The 22926-nt window shown below is 43.0% G+C and overlaps 1 protein-coding gene across 1 annotated transcript; it reads left to right on the top strand.

Moving 5' to 3' along the window:
• The first annotated feature begins 3160 nt into the window (after window positions 1-3160).
• ppm1j (protein phosphatase, Mg2+/Mn2+ dependent, 1J) lies at window positions 3161-22874 on the top strand. Its single transcript, XM_084464676.1, has 10 exons — window positions 3161-3749; window positions 9618-9732; window positions 12585-12953; window positions 16695-16807; window positions 17284-17368; window positions 18556-18674; window positions 18874-18937; window positions 19185-19292; window positions 19959-20110; window positions 20781-22874. The coding sequence occupies exons 1-10, from the start codon at window positions 3499-3501 to the stop codon at window positions 20926-20928; spliced, it is 1524 nt and encodes a 507-aa protein (XP_084320802.1). The 5' UTR covers window positions 3161-3498; the 3' UTR covers window positions 20929-22874.
• The last annotated feature ends 52 nt before the right edge of the window (window positions 22875-22926 follow it).

Below are 22926 nucleotides of genomic sequence, written 5' to 3'. Positions count from 1 at the left end.
TTTCCCAACATGCATGGAGCAGTGTAGAATTGTAATGTCAGGGGTGTATGAAATTTGAACCCAAAGCAGATCAAATATTTATTTGACACAGAGCAGGGCTTCAGCTCTTTCAATAACAAACAAAAAATGCAAAAAGCACAATTAAAGGGCACAAGGCCTGGGCCTTGTGCCTGGACTGAAAAAAGAAAAAAATGCCAGGTCACCGTCCGAAGAGTAGTCCAGGGTCAGGAAAGGTCAGAGCCCTAACAGTTGACAATAACAGAACAGGATATAAATAGGCTGAGTAATGAACACACAATGAGGAACAGGTGAGCAGGGAAAAAGGCGAGAAACAGACAATGGCAGGAGGTACAGGTGAGAGGCCGAGTCCGAGGCACAACAAAAGTAGAGGCACATGGTGGACAAAAACACAGAATAGCCAGCAGGAGGCCACAGAGTCACTGAGTCCAAACAGAGGTTCTGACACCAAAGATCATTGCTAGCTACTTTATGGATGCTGTGACCAATGCTTATGCAGTATGTTTTCTTCAAATAATACAGATAATTGGCACATTATGAGATACAGGATTGCCAAATCCTATTTTTAAGTGCCACAAATTAACATGTGTAAAGGGTCATTGCCTGTGTACTGTGTAGAGAATGAATAATATATAAATGATTGTTCCTGGTTGGCAAAGACAATAACGCGGGCGTGGAAGGCTTGGAAGGTTTGGAGTATTGCTAGTTGGACCTTTGGGGCCCTCCTGGGATCTATTTAACTCCACCTCTGGGATGGAGGAGTTGGCAAACATTGACACTGTCACTAAGATGCTCATGGTGGTGGGTGAGATGGAGTCTCTTTTATGTGCTGTGTGGGTTTGCGTAAATAAAGGCAACTCTCTGGGTTGTGCGGTGTAAGGGGCAGAAGAGTTGCAAACTGCTGAACCTGGGCTCCAGGTCCTTATTCCCGTGCTGCTCTCTACATTGGTTTCAGAAGTGGGTTTCACGAACATGGAGAAGGTGTTCCCAGAGTGGGGGATTGCTCTGACGGGTCCGAAGGATGAGCCCATGGAGGAGTGGGCCGGTGCAGGCCACTCTGACTAGCCCAGCTCACCACAATAATGTGGTTTGTCTCCCGTCAGCTGACGGGGCCTCCCAAATTGGACGACTCCCCTTGAAAGCGCTGCCATGCGGTCTCGCTGTCCAAGGTGCAGGCGGGTCAGTGGCGTCTGATTCTCCTTCGCAACCAAGCAGCCATTGAGATATACCAGTAATTACAACAATAGTTCTACTTAAGCAAATCACATTTTGCATTTTGGTATTAATAATATTGTGCCAACCCATCATACTATGACCAGAAGTGAAATCCCGTCAGGATGGCTGAGTGTGTGTTCAAGGATTTCTGTTGCTCCCACACACCTGTTTCCAAGACCCCGGTTGCCCTTGCCCTTAACTCCCACAATGACACCCTTCTACCTTGGTGGATAACACCAAACACACCACCAGGAAAGCTGACTGTTCCTCTGGCCCCTGGCTAGAAGGCTCTGAGATCCTGTTTCAGGGAAGGGTAAACTTTGTTTAGACAATGCTAATGCTTTGGTTTTTAATGTAGGTAAAGTTGAAACAAAACAAGATTGACACGCAAGTCAGGTCTTTCAAAAGGATGTCCCCCCCCAAAGGTGGACCTGTCAGCCTGAAGCCCAGGTGTTCTAGGCCAGCATGACAGCCCAGGACGGAGCCCTACCCAGAGGCGCACACCATACACACACACACACACACACACACACAGCGTGTTAAAGCAATATATATTTTCTACCATAGTTATTATACATAATTTTTAAGAAGCTAAGTATGTCATCTTTGAAGTTAGTGTCTTGGCTTTTTTATCAAAAAAATACACAAAATAACCTATTTAATTTATTTATAAATATATAGTTATTATGGACATTCATTCATCATTTCAGTCAGAAGAACAAACGTTAGCAATTGGTTATGGCAGATCCAGAGTGGCACTGGGCAGATCCAATAGTTTTAAACTCCAACAGACACCCACCTTGAAGTGAGTTAACGTTTGTCAATGGAGAGTGGACAGACTGAAGACTGACAGAAATGAAGTACGAGAGTCTGGTAGGACCAGACTACCTTAAGGTCAGGCCCTGTGCTTGACCTCTGGGGAAAAGGGTAGGGACCGGCCAAGGCCCAGTGACTCACAGGAGGTATCAAGTCTTACGTACCCACTAGATGGCAGTGTTACTCTCTGTTACATCTAAAGCTGGGTCCAAGTTTAGCTTGTACTGATGATGAAAAAGGATTACTATAAGTTTAAGAATACATTTTTCAACACCAATTCTAAAAACATAGCAACGTTGTCCTGTTTCAAATAATAAAAAAAGAGAAAAACAATCTGCTAAATAAAAATAAACATGAATTAATGATTCAGCAACACAATCTTTACATTGAAATGCATATACTCACATACTCTAGAAATTCATTTTCTAAGCAGACACCAAAGAGATACAATTAATATGCGATGTATTGACTTGATGTCCATGACACTGTATGCATCTCTAATGCATACAGTAATGTTTGATTTGGACATGGTAACCGCATACAAACATTAGAGGTCTCAAAATATTATCCTGCAGAAATACAACATCATATAAAACTGCAGGATATTCTAACAGAAGCTCATAATGGGAGGAAAAATCTGTGAGTTAAAAAAAAGAACTGCCTTTAGTCAGCAATTTGTTGATCAATTTGCTGACAATTTTTTTTCTCATGTTCGCTCAGCATTATCTGGTAGGCTATGTTGAGAAAGGGGTTAGGGGTATTTAAGGTTAACCACCGGGATGACCGAACGAACCCAGTGCGTTTTGCTGTGAGGCAGAGCCAGATTAACTTGTTTACAGTATTTTATAGACTCTTCTGTGCACTACAAGGACCACCATGTTTTAAAATGTAAAATAAATATTTGGGCTAATCCATTTCATTCTTTTTGGACATTTTATTTACATTTAGGGGATTTTGCTGACGCTTTAATCCAAAGCGATTTACAACCATTCATGCACACATTCACACGTCACACCAACGGCGGATTCTACCACGCAGGGCGACAGGCAGCTCGTCAGCAGCAGCAGTGAGGGTGAGGCGTCTTGCTCAGGGAGACCTCGACAGCTAGGAGGAGCCAGCGATCGAACCAGCAACCTTCCGGTTACCAGTCAACCCGCTCTTCCTTCTGATCTACTGCCGCCCCTTTCGTGGCTTGTCTTGACGTAAAGTGCATAAAATGCAGAAGTGAGTGAAGCCCTCCAGAAGGGAGCTGGGTATTACGCTCCGACCGACATGCTGCAGGCTGCAGCTGGTCTTCTGAATGAGGAACACTGCGTCTACCACGCGTCACATGGGGCTCGGAGAACCGTTTCCTGATATAATCCTTGACGATCTTCATTTTCTTTTCGGCCATCGTCACATTGATCCTCGTTCTTTGGCTCACACGGTTCACCTTTTATTCCCAACGCAATGATCAGTAAAGTTAAAAATGCGATGTCTACCCTGGTGGGAGGGATGATCCCCCACGGCCACCACCACCCCTCCGGTACCGGGCAGAACAGCGGCTCCTCGGAGGGCTTACCCCCGCGGTTCCCTTACGGTCGACCGGACTTCTTGGACCTGACCCCGGAGCTGCTCCAGTACTCCACCGAGCACGCCTCGCGCCCGGTGCTGATGCTGAGGAGGGACAGCAGGCTGCCGTGGCGCACTGGATACGCAGAGTGAGTGATGAGCATTTTGTATATATTTCATTGCTGAGCGCAGAGGAATGTGTTTTTATTGGGTGTACGTTCAGCAAGAGATTGTCCTGCGTTGGGATTCCCCGTCTTGAAACCATCGTCACATGTTCAGTGTGACCGCAGCCTCAGCGGCTCCTCACTGCAGCAGCCCAGGTGATGGCGAGTCGGGCCCTCTTCTAGTCCCTAGGATGCCTTTACAGCCAACATCCCCCAAGTCCACGGCGGCGGTCTACATGTAATTATGCTGCCTTGTGATTATGCTCCACGGCATATGTTTAAATATCTTCACACGTGGAAATGTTACTGATCCAGATAGGGATGGCCTACTTCCTAAAACATATTTCTGCAATGGCTTTATATGCCTACATTTCCTGGTATTGAGTACTCTCTCAATATACCAAAAATATTGACACACACTTGAACCCAGGGAATTAAAATCCCATTTTGTCCTTACTTGTATTATTTTGCAGCTGCAGCTATCTGTTACTTTTACAACATAGGCTACCAATAATGAGCAACACAATAACTCCACAATAACATGACAGTATGTCCCTGTTCATTTAGCAAACTGCATAAGGAAGCTCCATGCATTAAAGCTGCTATATGATATTCTATACTCTTCTATACTCCAGCGTCTGTGTACGTATTAGGGTGAAAGCAACACAGTCCAACCAAGGTAGAGAAAAACATTGAATGGACCACAATGTGCAGCTCAGTTAATTCCAGAATCTAAATAGAGGTTGGCGTTGTTTATTCAAGCTAGACTAAAACAGAGCCATTTCTGGAAGCACTGAAGCATAACAACAATAAGCAGAATAACCCTTCCTCATGGGGGCTCCAGGGCCTCTATCAAGGGGAGGTTTTCAGGTAATATCAAGAGGGATGGTGTGGATTGAAATGAGGATGTGTGAACAATCAGTTTATCGATAGGAGATGATTAACAGATGCTTAACAGTCGCTGCTAAGATCTTCAGAAATGCATATATTTGTCTGAGATTATAGCTTTTTATGAATAAAAGTAAATTACTAAAAGCAAGCAAATTTACGGCTTTGGGCCATGCCTGTGGTCCAATGAACATATGCTGGACTAAATCATTAATTGATCAATAATAAAGAAAAACCTAATTTGATGCACCCCTAGAGATGTGATATTCCACTTTATTGTTTCTAAAGGCCTGTTCTGTACCGGAACGGGCCTACAAAACCCTGTCCTTCTCCTCTGCCTAGTATGTCTTGGCTATACTGTGTAGGTACCACGATGGCCTGACACCAGTAGGTGGAAGCTGTCCAGCTGGAGTCTGTTGGTCTGGCTCCACATACTCTTGGCCAGGAATCACTCTATCCCTCATTCCCTAGCAGCAGCAACCATTTCCTTGTACCGTTTTACAGCATTTTAGCTTTCTATGTTCCAACACATCCGTTCAATTCTACTTTTCATGTCCCGTTGCACATGCAATACAATTTTTGTCTTGATCCTTGATCCCTGTAACCAATATACAAGGGAGGCCCATCTCCTGAAATATATTCCTCCAAATGTCCGCCAAAGCTCACCCATGCAGCACACTGATGGATACACCGGTGCACCTGACGACAACATGTGATTCACACCAGTTTCAATGTGAGCTCCCAGGTTAGTCCCACTGAGCTTCACATCCTCTTTCCTTTGAAACCCCCCAGATAACTTTGGAGGTGGAAACAAGAGGAAAACAAGTCCTGAGTTTGCTCCTATTCGATTTTTTGCATGGCAATGAATTTACCCTCTCTATCATAATAAGGCTGAAATTTCAAAAGTCTGCGATGTTGCCAGTGCACTGTAGAAGAAACGATGAAAGAGACAATACTACCATCGATGTTGGAAGGCAGCTGCCCAGCATAATGTCAGCTTTCACATTTGTGCGTGCTTACGGTAAAGCGGCCCTTAGCCTTTTAAGAAATAGTAATCTCCTTTTTTAGGGCCTTAAAGCACATATGACGAGAGACGGGTCTAACACGGTAAAAGATTTCCCAGATCTCACTTTGTATTGAATGGCCGGTGGGTGTCATGGACAGGCCATCAGGCGTACCGGTGCAATGCCCGGTCTCTCTCAGCCCTCTCTCTTCAGCCCGCCCCTCCCACTTGGCCGAGGTTATCAGATTCGATTTTGCCATTTGAGCAGCTGACCGTTGGAGAGAAGGTGTCCGAGGTCTGTGCAAATGGATGATAAACCACAAAAGCGCAAGGGGGCGCAGAGAAGCTACGAAGTGGATGCAGCAAAATGTGCCAAAATCACAGATATGTTTGCCAGTGCCACCACAAGTTGGACTGCAGCAGCGGGTGCAGGGTCGTGGAAAGAAGCAGTCCCATGTAGGGAGGGCAGTGTGTGTGTGTGTGTGTGTGTGTGTGTGTGTGTGTGTGTGTGTGTGTGTGTGTGTGTGTGTGTGTGTGTGTGCGTGTGCGTGTGTGTGTGTGCCACTTTGAGGAACTCTTTACTTTACATGGATGGTCTTACTGTAGGCCTAATTGTCTTATTTGTATTTTTATAAACATTATATTTCATTAAACATTGAAAAGACATCTCTAGCAGTGTTTCTTTGACAACCACTTTCACTTCAAGATGGGAATTGTGGCACTGTAGCCATCTCTCCCAAGATGAAAGTCTCTGTAAGTAGTGAAAGAGCATATACATTTTTTAAAGGTCCCATGGCATGAAAATTTCACTTTATGAGGTTTTCTAACATTAATATGAGTTCCCCTAGCCTCCCTATGGTCCCCCAGTAGCTAAAAATTGTGTTAGGTGTAAAATGAGCAGTAGGTATCTTGCTCCGCCTTTGAAAAAATGAACGCTCAAATGCTCGGATTTGGGATCTGGCGTCATATGGGGCCAAGTTACCTCCCCTTTCTCTGCTTGGCCCGCCAAGAGAATTTGGCCCGCCAATGAGACAATGAGCTAGGACTGTGCAAGCGCCACATGTGTGTGTGAATACACACACTGTAACGCAAGTGTTCTTTGTATTTTGGATAACCGTTCTGCTGTTGGTGTTATGGCGCATAACAGACAACACAATAACGAAAGCTTGCATAAAGCTCCCATTTGATGAAAAGACTAGACTGTGTCGGGTTCTCTGACATCTCTGGTATTTCCACAACGAGATTCGTAGTGGTGATTATCTCGGCCATGGTTGAGAAGGAATTGGGAACCGCGACATGGAGGAGAAAAAGATTGTTGCCCAGGATCGTCCGCCGGAGCCCCGCTGCCTGCTGAACGCTGCCCGTTACCCGGGGTTGTCTCCCGCCGGAGCCCCGCTGCCGCGGTAGCGGGGCTCCAGCGGGAGACAATCGCAGGCAACAACCCCTTTCTCCTCCATTTCGCGGTTCAGTCTGTACTTAATATTGACGTGGAAGTGGAAGAACCAGAGGAGTCTGAGAACCCGACGCAGTCGTTTGAGATTCATAATATCATCCAGAGGCGAAAACAGCTTTTGACCATGATAATATATATTATATTATATAGACATCTAAATATAATATGATATTATTTAGATATAGAGCTCCAGGACTCCCGCCGGAGCACCCGGAGTGTTCAGTGTTCCACTGTAAACACTAGCGCATGGTACCATGGCCGCAAGATGCTCAGGGCCACACCCCCACCCTCCACCTTGACCCGCCTCTAAAAATGACATTTGTGGAGAGCTCATTGTGGGACTGGCTCGTAGTGGTTGTAACTCTGCACCAAGGCTGAATTTCTTGAACGTCTTCAAGTACTGTCAATATACTGTACTGTATTAGGGGACCACTAACAACTATATTAAAGCATCCATAAAATAGCATGCCATGGGCATGCTACCTTTAACATGGTTACTCTCTTCCATGTAGGCAATTGCGCTTTGCATTGTCAAACTGATGCTGCAGTGATGGATTAAGGGCATTTTAATCACATGGTTTTTTTGCATAATGTCAGGATTCTATTTGACCAGACAAAAATCTTTTATGTTTGCCATGATGCAGCATATGAAGGTTTATGCGTAAGGCCTGTCTGTATTTTTCCATCTGAAGTCCTCCACTTTATTTGTTAGTTATCTATTTATTTACCTAGCAGCAACCTGGAAATGAATGTTCCTTATTCAGATTTAATTTGAACTATCCATTCTGGTGATGCAGTTTCACAATAATTGGCCGCATTGGAAAGCGATAAACCTCCACAAATGGGATCCAAACGACTCATGAACTAGCATGCTGATACATGAGCAATGGCTTGCATGTAGGGCATCTCTTTTCTAAATGGAATTTTGACTTAATAATTATCTGCAAGTTTGCCATGTATCGTAAAAAAAAAAATCTGTTACAGTATGTACCCAATGTTAGAAAATCATAAGAATTCAAGTGAATTTCATTTGTCAATTCAAATGATTCCATTACAACAATTTCGTAACAACACATCTTTCTTACACATGTAGATGTGTCATATTTATTTCCCTAAATGTTTGGGCTGTTTTGTTAGGGCTATTTCCTGAAACTGTCAATGCGACTTTACCACATATGACTAGTGGTGGAATGTTTTCATCATTCTTTTTCATTTGTTCCTTCCTGAATGAAACCCAAAAGAAGCCTTTTCTTTGCTTCTTCCTCAACCTGATAGTCAAGTCACATTCAAGTAAGAGCTGAACTGTAAAGGAATCCCCTTCTGCCTCACGTCCAGTATTACTCTCATTATAGGTCATGTGACTTACACACTATGCCAGCCGTCACAGCAGGGCTTGAACCAGCTGTTCCTCATTAAAAAAAAACAGCTACTTAGTTGCAATGTAACAATGTAATAAATAATAAAACTTCTAGCATACAATATGCACTGCATACTTACCATGCTTCAGTACATTGCTGCAGATCATCGTATATATGTACGTGTATATATGTGGGTGTGTGTGTGTATTTTATTTTCAAATTCCTCCAATGATTTAAGAACAAGTTGCTTTTAGAACACACAACAAGTCCTAGGCTAGAAAGAGCCAAATAATTGGTCTACATAGCATGTTGCCCTAATTTTATACAATCGTCATTTCAAAGTTGAAACCTCCTGCTTCTCTTAGCCTTGGATCTTTTAAGCCCTATGATACATAGCATGGTGCAGGATACAGGATACTCTGCAAGGGCTTCTTCATAATCCGGATGTGAAAATGTGCTTTGTTTCCTTCTTGAAACTTTCGACTTGATGCAAGTCCCATTTATTTATTTGAGTTGGCCAAAGTGCCGTTCAGTAAAATAATTACAAATGCATGTAACACAAATATCTGCACTGTATAATTCAGTTAACAATTAAATCACAACACCAGAATCACACCTTTACCACTCAGGTATAAATACGTTAACCTAATAAGTGAATGCCACCATTTGGGTGAAGTTACCTTTGAAAGAGGAATTGAAGAGTGGCTTCCTGCCAGCTCTAGTCTTGCCACAGTGGAGATCAGCGTTCTGGTATTAGAGTGAATACTGCGCCATCAGCAGAGCAATTATCTTGTACAGCTATTATCTTCCATGGCTCATAGCAAAAACCACTGCATCTCTTCAGTCAATTCTCCTTTGGGGTATGACTGCTTCCTGCCCACGCTTTCACCCATTCTCTTGAGCTGTCTGTCTGATAGCCTGCCTGTCTCTCCTGTGGTCTAGCTCTCTATCTAGCTCTCTCCATTTTTCTTACTTCTCTCTATTACTCTCTTCTTCTTCCTTTCTTCCTTTTGTTGTATTGGTTCCACAGAGTGAAGTAAGCAGAGTGTGGTGTGAACAAACATGGTTCACAGTCTTCCTCCCTTCTGCTCTCTCCTCTCCACCCACTCACTCCCCCCCCCCCCTTTCTCCCTTCTTTACTTGTGCTCCAGGGTGATCAATGCGGGCAAGAGCATGCTGAATGAGGACCAGGCCTCCTGCGAGAAGCTGTTCGTCAAGAAGCCCTCGGGGAAGCACCGCAGCTCCCCTCTCCAGGAGGACCCCGGGGTGAGGGCCCAGAGGGGGGTCCCACACACCTGCTGTGGTTCCCCTTGCTTCAGAGCGCGTTTAGGGCCGCAGTGTTGAGTGGCTGTTTGTTTATATGGTACTGCTTCATACGCATGTTGAGGGAAATAATCCCGGTCTGCAACATCAGCTCCCCGTTTCTGTGAAAGAAATGTGTAGAGAGTTTTGACCATGAATAGGAAGCAGTACACCCTTATATTAGGAAAGAGTGAATGAACCCTTAAGAGGTTGATGGTAGCCTGTTATCAACCTAGCTACAGTGTGGTCAGTAAAAACAGAATGGTTAATGAGAATGGTTAATGTTAGGCATCCAGCAGTCACAAATCAGACTTTAGATTATTCATCTTGAATCTTATATAGCAGACGATCTCATATGTGGGTGAACAGGCTTGTTTTTTTCGTTTGCTTCATATTTATTTCAACCAATCATTACCAATCTTCACTAGTTAACTGTAAAAATCTTAAATGCTCTTCTAAAAACATTCATCCACTCATGGTTGATCAGTTCAGTAGTGAAACAGGAAGCAAGGCGTTACCCCACCCCTTTTAGTTTTTGGTTTCCTTCCCAGGCTCTGTGCTGTCTCTCCTACATGCTACATCAAGTGACTGTGTAACATTGTAGGACTTCAAGATAAGGCATGCAGCAGCTAATCACGGTTAGGAGGAGATAAGGGCCTATGCATAAGGCACCATGCCCATTACAATCAATCTTAGAATGGACATTGTTTGTTTTCATGAAACTAGACCTTGTGTTTTATTTTCACCTCATCCCACAAATAGGATTTAAGATTAATAATCTAAAGTCTGATAGCAGACCAACTTACTTTCTTTGGTTCATTTTCTTTCACTTCACATTAGTTTGGATCAGTCATGTTGCTGGAGGCAGGGATTTGTAAGTGCAGAAGTGGCTTACAGCAAACACAAACATGGCCAGAATTATTACAGTTTTTCCAGTAGGAAGGCAAGCTAAAAGCACCTTTCCAGACCCAATCAACCTTTACAAATCAACAGTAGATTGGCGACTGTAGAAATACATGTTATTTAAATCCCTTTCTGGAAGCCGAATCCATTCTTGAATGGGTATTCATTGATAGAATATCCCATAATATAATAGAGAACACAGCGTAGCACCCCCTGGTGGTGAAGCCGGAAACCTCTTTCTGTTTTTCGCTTAAGGCCAAGGCCATGTCCCACCAGAGATTTTCACCTTACGTGCAACTTGGTTGGAGAGCCTGGTGGACAGGCACTACGGAATTCATCAAAGTTCAGATTTTTTACTTGATTCATACCATCAGGGTTAGGGAACAACATTTCATTATTTGCCCAATGTAAACTGAATTTCCAGCTACCAAATTTGTCATGTATTATTGTTTGTTAATCATTCATCATCACAAAAATACATTCTTGTCTAGTCTGTATTATGTTTCCACCGCTGAGACCCAAGTCAAAGATAACAATGATGAACCGTTCGTACCTTATGTACTTTAACCTCATTTAGTTTCCCCAATGTGGGAAGTGGAAAGCTCCAGGATTCACTGAACTGCATCGTTCTTCCTGACACGAGGATGATTTCATTGGGACTGTGATTGATTTGACTTCTTTCTTCCACTTTGGCCTTTTTTATCATCTGATGATTGAAAGCAGCTCTCATCAACACCCATAAATAAGAAATGGATCCATTCTCTATCAATATGAGCAGATTTCTAATTTCCCTTAATATATTAACATTGGCTGCTGATCAATATCAGGATTGTCTTTTGAGCCACTACAATCCCCCACACACGTACACACTCAATCTGCGTCTACTTGCCCTAAAACTAATAACATAGGCAGTTTAACACACAATGCACGCAGATGTCCTGTGTTAATCACTTGGTCTAAGGCCAGCTAGGCCAGCTTAAACATGTTTGGTGAGGCGCTTTTATGTGATGTATTGCGTCATCTCGTTTTGGATAAGTAAAGTCAGCCATCTCACTGCCCTGGGTTATGTAAACCTTATTAACAGTGCAAGGTATCCAAAAGAATTACAGAAGAAGAATTTTGTTAATTGCTTCAATAACATTTGCCATATTTATATACGTGAATAAGTGCTTTATTATGCTGGGAAATATTGAATACCAGTATAGCTTAGAACTAGAACTGTATTTTATAATAAGTATATATTGTAAACTAATCTTTGATTGCTATGCTGTGCTCAGTTATATGTACCCATGCTAATGTAGCATGTCTTCGACAACTGTACAATAAAGCCTCAATGCAATGAACCGTCAAAAGCAAAAGAAAACAGGCAGGCACATAAAACTAATTCTATAATTATAATACATGCTTTAGATGCATTAAATAACACATTTAATCCTTACAAAACAATGTTAAATTCAGGCGTTCATGTTGACTGCCCTTGGTCAAAAAGACACAGTCGGTTCCATCTGGTGTGCAGCTGTGCTGCGAGATGAGCAACATGGGGTTTAGTGCTGCCACAGCTCCTCTTGTATTACAGTTATCAGGAAACCCACGGGGAGATCAGTCACCCGTCCTAATCTCTAGAACACAAATCAGCACAACCCCATGGATATACATATGTTTGTATTTTTATTTCCTCTGACCTTTGTTTAACCAGGTTGATCTCATTGAGATCATTTATATTTTTTTGCAAGAGAGACCTAGAGGTGTCCAACACGCTTTTGACTTGGACAGGATAGGAAAAAGTTTCAAAACATTCAGTGAATTCCAATGATACTATTGATGTCTGTGATAAGAACTATATATTCTACTTATATAGCACTATATACATGTACATTAATCCTGCGTTAACTTCTCCCCCCCCCCGGCCTCAGGACGCCACGGGCATCCCTCTCCACTTCTGGGGCGTGTACGACGGCCACGCCGGCTCGGGCGCCGCCATCGCCGCCTCCAAGCTGCTGCACCGGCTGATCCGGGACCGCCTGGGCGAGGTGGCCCACCTGCTGGAGAACCCGGCCAGCCCGCCGCCCATCTGCCTGGCCAAGAACGGCAGCCCCTACCAGGCCACGGAGAGCAAAAAGGGGGCCGCCGCCGCCGCCGCCGCGGCCCAACAGCAGGTGGAAGGCAGTGCGGCGGAGGAGCCAGACGCTATCAGCGACCCCACCATCCGCTACCACATGGAGAAGGTGGTGAGCATGGAGAGCCTGGTCATGGGCGTGCTGGAGAACGCCTTCCGACAGATGGTGAGTCAGAGCAGACTGTACGTCACCAGCCAACCTCACTCTCTAACCTAATCTGTATGTGTGGTAGCAGCCAACCTCCCTCTCTAACCCTAACCCTGTATGTGTGGTAGCAGCCAGCGACTGGGGACACTTGGCTCAGTCCATGCAGGCTTCCAGCAAACATGACAGAATACCGTAAGGCCTGCTGTTGCTTTGGTACTCACAATACTTACTTTTGGAAGTTGTGATCATACTAGGATCTTTCTGCGTTCAGCCAGTGTGAGGCAGGTGTGAATATGTACAGTAGTAGTGGCAGTATTTGGTGTAAAGAGAGATTAACCAAGTTGACCTTTGACCTGACCTGCTGCTGAGTATCAAAGCTATTATAGTGTGATGTCAGCGGAGAGGAGTGGTGATTTGTTAGGATAAGTGCCCTCCCTGTTTCACCAATCCATTCAGGTGCAGGCAATATTGTTCAAATCACTTTTGTTCAGTTTTTCACATTGCAATCATGCGGCTGTATTGCTTTTCCTTTTGTTTAATGGTTAATTATTGTTGAGTGATTGTGATCTTTTATTTGGCAGATTGGATTAGACTAGCTGAAATAAATGTGTTGCCTTGACACACCAAACTGAGGCCTTGACACACCAAACTGACGTCAAAGAACTAGCCGCGATGAATGTTACGTCGCCTCACATTGCTTGTGGCCAAAAAGTTTCACTTGAACACGGCCAACTAGCAAGAACATTCTGCGCCTGCTGGAGAGGATATTACTCTCCATACCAGAAGGTGGTGCTAGTCTGTATTCGTCATTCAAAATGGGACACCAAAAGAACTAGGACTGCAGAGATATACAAATGTGAAACAAAGCAGCGTTTGCCTACCATGTCACACCACTGTCGCTCAGATGGTTTTGTAATATAACAACTTTGCTTCCATTTCTCTTCTCGTGCGCTGATTCGCTTAAGCTGAAATTCACAACGAGGGGACACACCTCAGGACCAGGGGACACACCTCAGGACCAGGGGACACACCTCATGACTAGAACTAGGGGACACACCTCATGACCAGGGGACACACCTCAGGACCAGGGGACACACCTCAGGACCAGGGGACACACCTCATGACTAGAACTAGGGGACACACCTCATGACCAGGGGACACACCTCAGGACCAGGGGACACACCTCAGGACTAGGGGACACACCTCAGGACTAGGGGACACACCTCAGGACCAGGGGACACACCTCAGGACCAGGGGACACACCTCAGGACCAGGGGACACACCTCAGGACCAGGGAACACACCTCAGGACCAGGGAACACACCTCAGGACCAGGGAACACACCTCAGGACCAGGGGACGCTACCGACGGCCAGATATAGGCCCACAGTCAGGGCCTTGAGATAAACTAGATCCTCCAAACAATGTTTATTGTTTATTGTTTAAAAGGACCCCCATTAGCTGTCACCAAAGTGGGACAAGCTAGTCTTCCTGGGGTCCACATAGAAAGACACAAAACATAACAATACACAAGATACAAATCATATTTCAGTTAACAATGATAATCTAAAAGCAGTAATTCATTATAAACATCATCAGAAATTATTCATAAAAAGTTATTACATTCATGGTTACAATCATTATTGCATTCATACAGTAGGTATGTCCATTCCCTACTCACAAATTTATATAGTGCATTCTCAAATAGTACTTGAAAGATACCTTGCTATTCAATTCACGTATATTTAGTGGGCAATTATTCCAATGATTGATGGCACGATAAATAAATTTTCTTTAAAGCATTTGATTTTGGACTTTGTAACATCATCTTGCCATCATCGGCTGACCTACTAAAATGAGAATTAACCTGACTACAACTAACAATTATTAGTAGTTTATATAATAAGAAGGTTATATAAGAAAACGGGTTGAGAAGAGAAGATTGTGTTCCTGAAAAATGTAATCGTATTGAAAAACAGGCTGTTTTCTACCGTTAACCATGAGAGTTGACGGAGCATACTGATAGTGTTTGTTCTTATGGGACAATGTAATACTAACCTGGCAGCTCTGTTCTGGGCAGTTTGTAATTTCTTTAGTTGACCTTTAGATACAGAGGACTGGTGCACAATAATCCAGGTGACATAAAATTTAAGATTTAGCTACCTGTCCCACAATGTGTGTAGGGACATAAGAAAGACATTTCCTCACCATGGAAATACCACAACCCATCTTATTCACTATGGTATCAATGTGTTCTGCCCATGACAGCTGACTATCAATAATTTATTGTGCCCAGTAATTTTACTTTATCTACCTGTTCTATAGGTTCCCCATACAAGTTAAAATTCATCTTTGTTGTAGATGACAGCTTATGACTCGATCCCAAAATAATTTATTTGGTTTTGGAGATGTTCAATGCCAACGTATTTAGTTTTATCCAATCAAAAACCTTATTTAACTCAGCTGATAAAACATTGTCCAATTCACTGACAGTTTTTGCAGCATAATACAATGTGGAATCATCAGCATACATTTGTACAGTTGCTTTACGCAAAATGGATGGTAAATCGTTTGTGAAGATGGCGTATAAGAGTGGTCCCAGGCAGCTTCCTTGCGGGACCCCACAGTCCAAGACCTTAGAGTGAAAACAGCTGCCAGTGTAATAAACCCGTTGTGTCCTACTTGTGAGATAACTCTTCATAAATAGGATGTCGGTTGGACTAAATCCATAGCATTCTAGTTTACCGATGAGCAGATCATGATCTATGACATCGAATGCCGCACTGAAATCAAGTAATACTGAACCAGTCATCTTTGAGTTATCCATTTCCAGTCATCTGTCATTACTGTAAGGGTGGAACAAGTTGAATGGTTATGTCTGTAAGCATGTTGAAAACCTGTGTTCAAACCGATACAGTCAAAGTATTCCTGTATTTGTGAGTAGACTATTCTCTCCATCAGTTTACTGAGAACTGGGAGAATAGTGATAGGTCTACTGTTCTTCCCAGTGAGTACTAGTCTGCCATCTATAGGTAAGGGAATCATTTAATATATGACATATCGGACTGTAAACATAGTCAGCTGCCAGGCCAAGTACTTTACTGTCCAGCATGTCAGTACCCACTGAGCTGTGTTCAGGGACTTCAACAACTTCCTTACTTTCCGCTCATCCACACTCTTATACTGAAAAGTGCAACTCTTGTCTAACATCACATTATTTGTTATGAGCTTTATATAATCAGAATCAGTATTGTCCATATTCTGCCTTAGTGCATAGACCTTATTTATGAATAAATTATTCAAATAATCTGCTCTATCAGATGGTTTGGTCAGAAACATGCCTTCTGATTCCACAAAGGAAGCCCCGCCAGTCGTCCTTCTCCCCATTATTTCATTAAGGGTTTTCCAGAGCTCTTTACCTCCTTGCTTTACAGCATTTAGTCTTTGCGTGTAATATTCTTTTTTCATTGATCTATTCAGTTTTGTAACCTGGTTTCTCAGTTGACAGTACATGAATCTGTCCTCCACTAATCCAGACTTTACTAATGTAAATTTGGCTTCATCTCTTTCCTTCATGAGTCTCTTTAGAGTGTATATACAATGTATATGTACACATATACATTGATTTGAGTTTGTTTCATCAGTATTAATGCATCACTTTGCATAAATTACTGCTCTATAGTCTTAATGCAAGGAATATGAATATGAACATAGGTGGAGGCAGCATGCTTCTCTTTTGATTCTCTTCTTCTCGGTTCCAGGATGAGCTTATTGAAAAGGAGAAGGCGTCCTACACAATCTCTGGTGGGTGTTGTGCCTTAGCCGCAGTCCAAATGATGGGGAAACTTTATGTGGCCAATGCTGGAGATAGCAGGTAAGGCAACAGGAAGTATTATTGTGATGTGGCTCTGAGCGAAGGTGGCAGAAGTGATTTCCTACAAAAGAAAATGTTTGTTAAATGTTGATGCATAAATTAAGGTTTAATATAAAACATTATTGCTTTAAGGTTCATGCTATATCTTCATCCCTTAATTAGCTTATCTCATATCTCTCTTGTGACATAATGTTCTAACAACATACAAATAAAAATATTCATGATGTGTTCATAACATTGGCAACCCAACGTGATGATGTCAGACAACAGTACTGGCGCCACCTGGGGTCTGTTTAATGCACTGCAGTGTCCATGAAATGTTTTGAACGTCCTAGTTTTGTGATTGTAATACCCACTGGCTGTCGTCCTCCTGTCTATGTGACCCCTCTGTTGTGCTCTGTCTGTCTTGTCTTTCTTTCTCTATTGGTCTACCTCACTTTCTCTTCGTCTGTCTCTGTTTCTCTCTCATATTCCAGGGCCATAATTATACGAAACGATGAGGTTATTCCAATGTCTAATGAATTCACTCCTGAATCAGAGAGGCAGCGGCTACAGTATCTGGTATTATCTTACACATTCTATGTTGAACATCTGAAACTGTCCTATATTTAAAAGAAAGGATCTTTATTTTTCCAGTTACAGGAAAATTATATTTAGTTCCATTTCATACTTTTACGTTTTCCCCTTGTTATGTGTAAAATGCATGACCACCTTTTAGGAGAAGCATTCATACTTTTTTTATGTTGCTTGATGAAAATATTATGACTAAAGGCTTTACATATACTTGTGTGTTAAGTCCACATGAAAGGGGATATCTTCCATAATATAATGTATTCTTTTGTACTATATGCTAATGAATGAGGGATGTGGTTGAATCTTTCATCATTTGATTGGTGACAGTGATGTTACGCCCCTCAGACTTTGCAAACCGATCAAAACAACTTGTCTGTTTTGGAGGAGATTTAGGTCATTGGAGCTTAACATTAAATAGGTATACATTTAATTAAATGTCTCATTCTGTATATTTATTTTAGATCCATGTCATCCATCTTTAAAAACACTTTATAATTCTTGTAAGGAAAACATTGAACCACTTCCAATAAATTCTAGTGGGATGTGCAGTTATGGAAACTGTCTTTCTGAGTCATAGAGTGGTGGAGGGTTAAAGTACTGCAGCCCAAAGAGTGGAGTGGATATGCCAGAGAAGTTTTGTAACTAGATATGCAAGTGGAAATAGTTTCTACATTCTCTCTCAAGTGTTAATGTTGATGTGGTCCAATAAAGGACTTTTAAGGAGCTGAGGTTTACAAACATTGTCTGGAATGTTTGGAATTTGTTCCTTCATTTGGTGATGATACGGCAGTATTTTATAGCTTTAACAAACTCAAACAGACAAATACCATTTATTAACTTGTAATTTTTATATTAATTTAGGTATTTATTTTATTTGTTTCTATTTAGTTTGGGTTGATTTGGTGTTCCACATCCACCATTGGTTAATGCCCTCTGTGTTCCACCTGGGATAACAATTCATTCATTACTAAAGATAATCGTTTGCCAATGCTGTGCTTCACACTAGTACATTCCTCATTGTTCTGAGAGGACAAGAAGGAAGTCCCTTTACCCACTTCTGCAACTACTAAGCTCATGGACAAGCAATCATTTTAGTTTGTTTCTTGTTTATTTTTTTAAAAATAGAATGGATCAGAGGAAGAAGTACTGCATGTTCCTTTGTTTTGTCCCTTTAGGGCTTCCTGAGGCCAGAGCTGCTGGGGAATGAGTTCACTCACATGGAGTTCCCTCGCAGGATCCAACACAGTGAGCTAGGCAAGAAGATGCTCTTCAGAGACCACACAATGACGGGCTGGTAAGGACCTGCTCCAAACCATCACTTCTCTACATTATCTCCTGTGAAGGAGAAGATGATGTGAATGGTTGGCTTTTCAAGCCGTTTGAGACTGTAAAGAATAAAACTGGCTCAACCAACGGTCGTGCATGTAGACAAAATGCAGCTGGATTTTTACAGTGCTTTAATCCCAACAATTTGTTTGGTGTCTGGGTTCTAGGGCTTATAGGACTATTGTTGAAGACGATCTGAAATTCCCCCTGATATACGGAGAGGGCAAAAAGGTAAAAGGAAAATGTATTAAAGTCTTCAAATCGGTTTTCATGTCTCACTGGTTATGATACAGACAAAGTATTACTTCAATTCACTCTCTACTAGCCTAAAAAGATCATGATGTTGCTGAAATAGTTTTTTTCTTACTGACTGTCTTTCTCTTTCCACCTGGTAACCATATTTATTTTGTGCATTTGCCCTTAATTGCTTGTGAGCTTAAAAAAGGGTTTGACCTTCACCTTTGACTCTATACGGTAGGCCCGCGTCATGGCGACTATAGGAGTGACTCGCGGTCTGGGGGACCACGACCTCAAGGTGTACAACTCCAACATCCACATCAAGCCCTTCCTCTCATGCTGTCCGGAGGTGAGGTCCAGACACATAGGAGATGATTGACAGCTCAGCTTTTTATAGACAACTTTGATTGCCAATGATGGTAACCAATCAGGGATAGACCAATCACCGATATACAACAATAATCATATTTTATATCGGTCCAATGGTAGGCTACCTTTGTTTGATTGAAACAGAAAATATCTGTATTATTACAATTATCTTAATATTTTAGATCAAGTCACTTGAAAAGTGAAAAGTGACTTGATTTTCAGCTTTTTATAGTGATGGTATAGTGATGACCATAGTGAGACCATAGTTAGATGTGTAATTAGAAAAAAGGTGTTAAATGTCAATAGACGATGCTATTACTTATATTATACTTGACTACTACTACTACCACCAGCTGACATTAAAGGTTGAGAAGAATTTGCATTAGTGCATTCATAAGCACAATAATGTTTCTGAGCATGACTGTGAATATGTAATTAATAGAGTTCAGGCCCTCTGCTGCCCCCTGCTGTTTGCTCTGGTCTCCTTAACCCTTCAGGCTTGTTCTGATCCAGGCTCTCCTGGATAAACATTGTCGGCTTTAGTGCACAGATATCACAAATGACGCAAAAATACGAAGCATTTTCAATGTCAACCTCTAACAACAATGGTGGAATCCCTGTTCCTCTGACTGCATTGCGTTTCCAGGTGAAGGTGTATGATCTGTCTGAGAATAAACACGGCCCAGATGATGTCCTGGTCATGGGTACAGATGGATTGTGGGATGTGACCACAGACCAGGAAGTGGCGGATGCTGTATCAACCTTTCTGGCCGGCTGTGACCCCTCTGATCCCATGAGGTACAAAGTCATCATCTCTACACTGGTCCTGGTTATGATACTGGTCTTGACTTGTGTTATGTCCACTAGGGGACACCCTTTAGCAATAGTTTACAGTTTCCATTTGTAAACATGGGACCTGATCCAGAAAGCTGGGTTTCCAAGATGGTGCTCATTTTACAGAAAGAATTCAGAGAATTCCTAAGTTTCCTGGTACATAGCAGGTTATGTTTGGTTATGTTCCACCTGCTGCAGGCTGCAGCGAGGACTTCTCTTTAGAAAGTTTATGACACAGTTTATATAAGTTCATCTTTGAGCATTAAAGCTGCTGATATTCCAGAGTTGTAAGGAGAGATAGCGGAAAAGAGCAGAAGAGTATGATTTTGAAACAACCAAAAAAGTCCCCTCCCTCTCCGCTCCCGCCCTAAAGTGTTGCACTTCACGCACCCGTGATTAACAGGCAAGATGGACGCCCTGATTGGGCTGAAGATATTAAAGCACCGTGCAAACAAACACATTTCAAATCATTTTTGTGTGTTGCATATCGATTGTGATATGTAACACGCCATTCTTTACACAACTTTGGTCAAATTCCAGTTGACTTACGTTTCCCATCTTTGCTAATATATGATATAACGGTCATATAACGGTCATATGAAGGTTTTATAACGGTTCTAACTGTGTTGGTTAGGTATACGCTGGCGGCCCAGGACCTGCTGATGAGGTCACGTGGCGTGCTGAAGGAGCGCGGCTGGCGGTTACCCAGCGATAGGTTGGGCTCCGGCGATGACATCACTGTGTTTGTGATCCCGCTGGCAGGCCATGAGGGAGAGACATGAGTCCCTCCAGCCAGGGAAAAGAGGAAAGGAGAAAGGAAGAAGAGGTCAAAATAACTGTTCTCTTCTTATGGAGAGGATGAGTAGGGCTGCGAAGACACCAACCACTGGACCAGGACACCAACCACTGGACCAGGACACCAACCACTGGACCAGGACACCAACCACTGGACCAGGACACCAACCACTGGACCAGGACACCAACCACTGGACCAGGACACCAACCACTGGACCAGGACACCAACCACTGGACCAGGACACTAGACACCAACCACTGGACCAGGACACCAACCACTGGACCAGGACACCAACCACTGGACCAGGACACCAACCACTGGACCAGGACACTAGACACCAACCACTGGACCAGGACACCAACCACTGGACCAGGACACCAACCACTGGACCAGGACACCAACCACTGGACCAGGACACCAACCACTGGACCAGGACACCAACCACTGGACCAGGACACCAACCACTGGACCAGGACACTAGACACCAACCACTGGACCAGGACACTAGACACCAACCACTGGACCAGGACACCAACCACTGGACCAGGACACCAACCACTGGACCAGGACACCAACCACTGGACCAGGACACCAACCACTGGACCAGGACACCAACCACTGGACCAGGACACTAGACACCAACCACTGGACCAGGACACCAACCACTGGACCAGGACACCAACCACTGGACCAGGACACCAACCACTGGACCAGGACACCAACCACTGGACCAGGACACCAACCACTGGACCAGGACACCAACCACTGGACCAGGACACCAACCACTGGACCAGGACACCAACCACTGGGCCAGGACACCAACCACTGGACCAGGACACTAGACCGACCACTGGACCAGGACACCGACCACTGGAAGAGGACCCTAGACCGACCACTGGACCAGGACACTAGACCGACCACTGGACCAGGACCCTGTACAGAACCCATCTAGTCTATGCTCATTCCCCCACATGTCACTCACAACAAAAAACAATGAAAACCCTTCGGTGGCGATGAATGTTACACTCCCTCTTTAAAGCCTGCTTAATGTGACCGTTGCCAATGAGAATTAAATCCAAGTATATTTTTATTTGTAATTTTGGAACCCAAACTTCAAAGCAATCCCAGCTGGATTTCATTCTCTTCCAGAAAAAAGTTTAAAGCGTTTTTTGACAGTGTTATATTCACTGTACAAGCCCTTTGCAAATTAGAAAGAGAGTAAGCAACCAAATGTTTGCGTGGGAATGTTGATGTATCGGGACAGCAATAGTGTGAAGAGAAGGCCCTGCTAGACCAGAGTTTGGCTCATGAGGTAATCGTGAGGCCGTTACTAGCACGGTACAGTTTCAGTCAGTACCTCGGTAGGCTCCCTCCAGGCCCAGATGAATGGTGGGAGCTGTAGGCCTGAAGCACTTTAAGACTGTCGTACATGATCTATTGATTCATCTTTTGGTAAATGAGATTTACAATTTTTGGTGTTAAATGTAATAATGATCCTGTTTTGTGTGACTTGATCACCGTTCCCATACAGGTAAATGAAGGCGTTTGATCTTCATAAATTGTAGAATGTGGACATTGCTTTAGTTTGGATTTTCTTTTTTCTGGTCTGAAAACATCCAAAATGGATAACGGTGGGTATTTTTGGAAGTGATGTTTGTCACAGATATGCCTTATTATGATTAAGAAATTAGGGATACCTTTCTGTTGAGTTTCAAATGCACTTACATTTTTAGAAGATACAATTAAACTGTATGCCCTTAAATGTATACCTCTTAATTTTTAACAATTATTTTGTCTTGCATCATTTATTTTATAACATTTGTTTTATGTGTTTCAATACTTATCCAATAATTATGTTTGCACAATTAATTGTTTGGAGAGAAACTGAAGAGTATGAGCAAAGCGGTACAAGGAGAATGCGTACCAATTTGGAATAAAATTTTAAAAATCCCCATTTATATTTTTTTCATTACACAACAACTTA

This window comes from Micromesistius poutassou (assembly GCF_964030765.1).
Source record: "Micromesistius poutassou genome assembly, chromosome: 2".
Taxonomy (NCBI): domain Eukaryota; kingdom Metazoa; phylum Chordata; class Actinopteri; order Gadiformes; family Gadidae; genus Micromesistius; species Micromesistius poutassou.
This window is presented reverse-complemented; position numbering and strand designations above follow the sequence as displayed.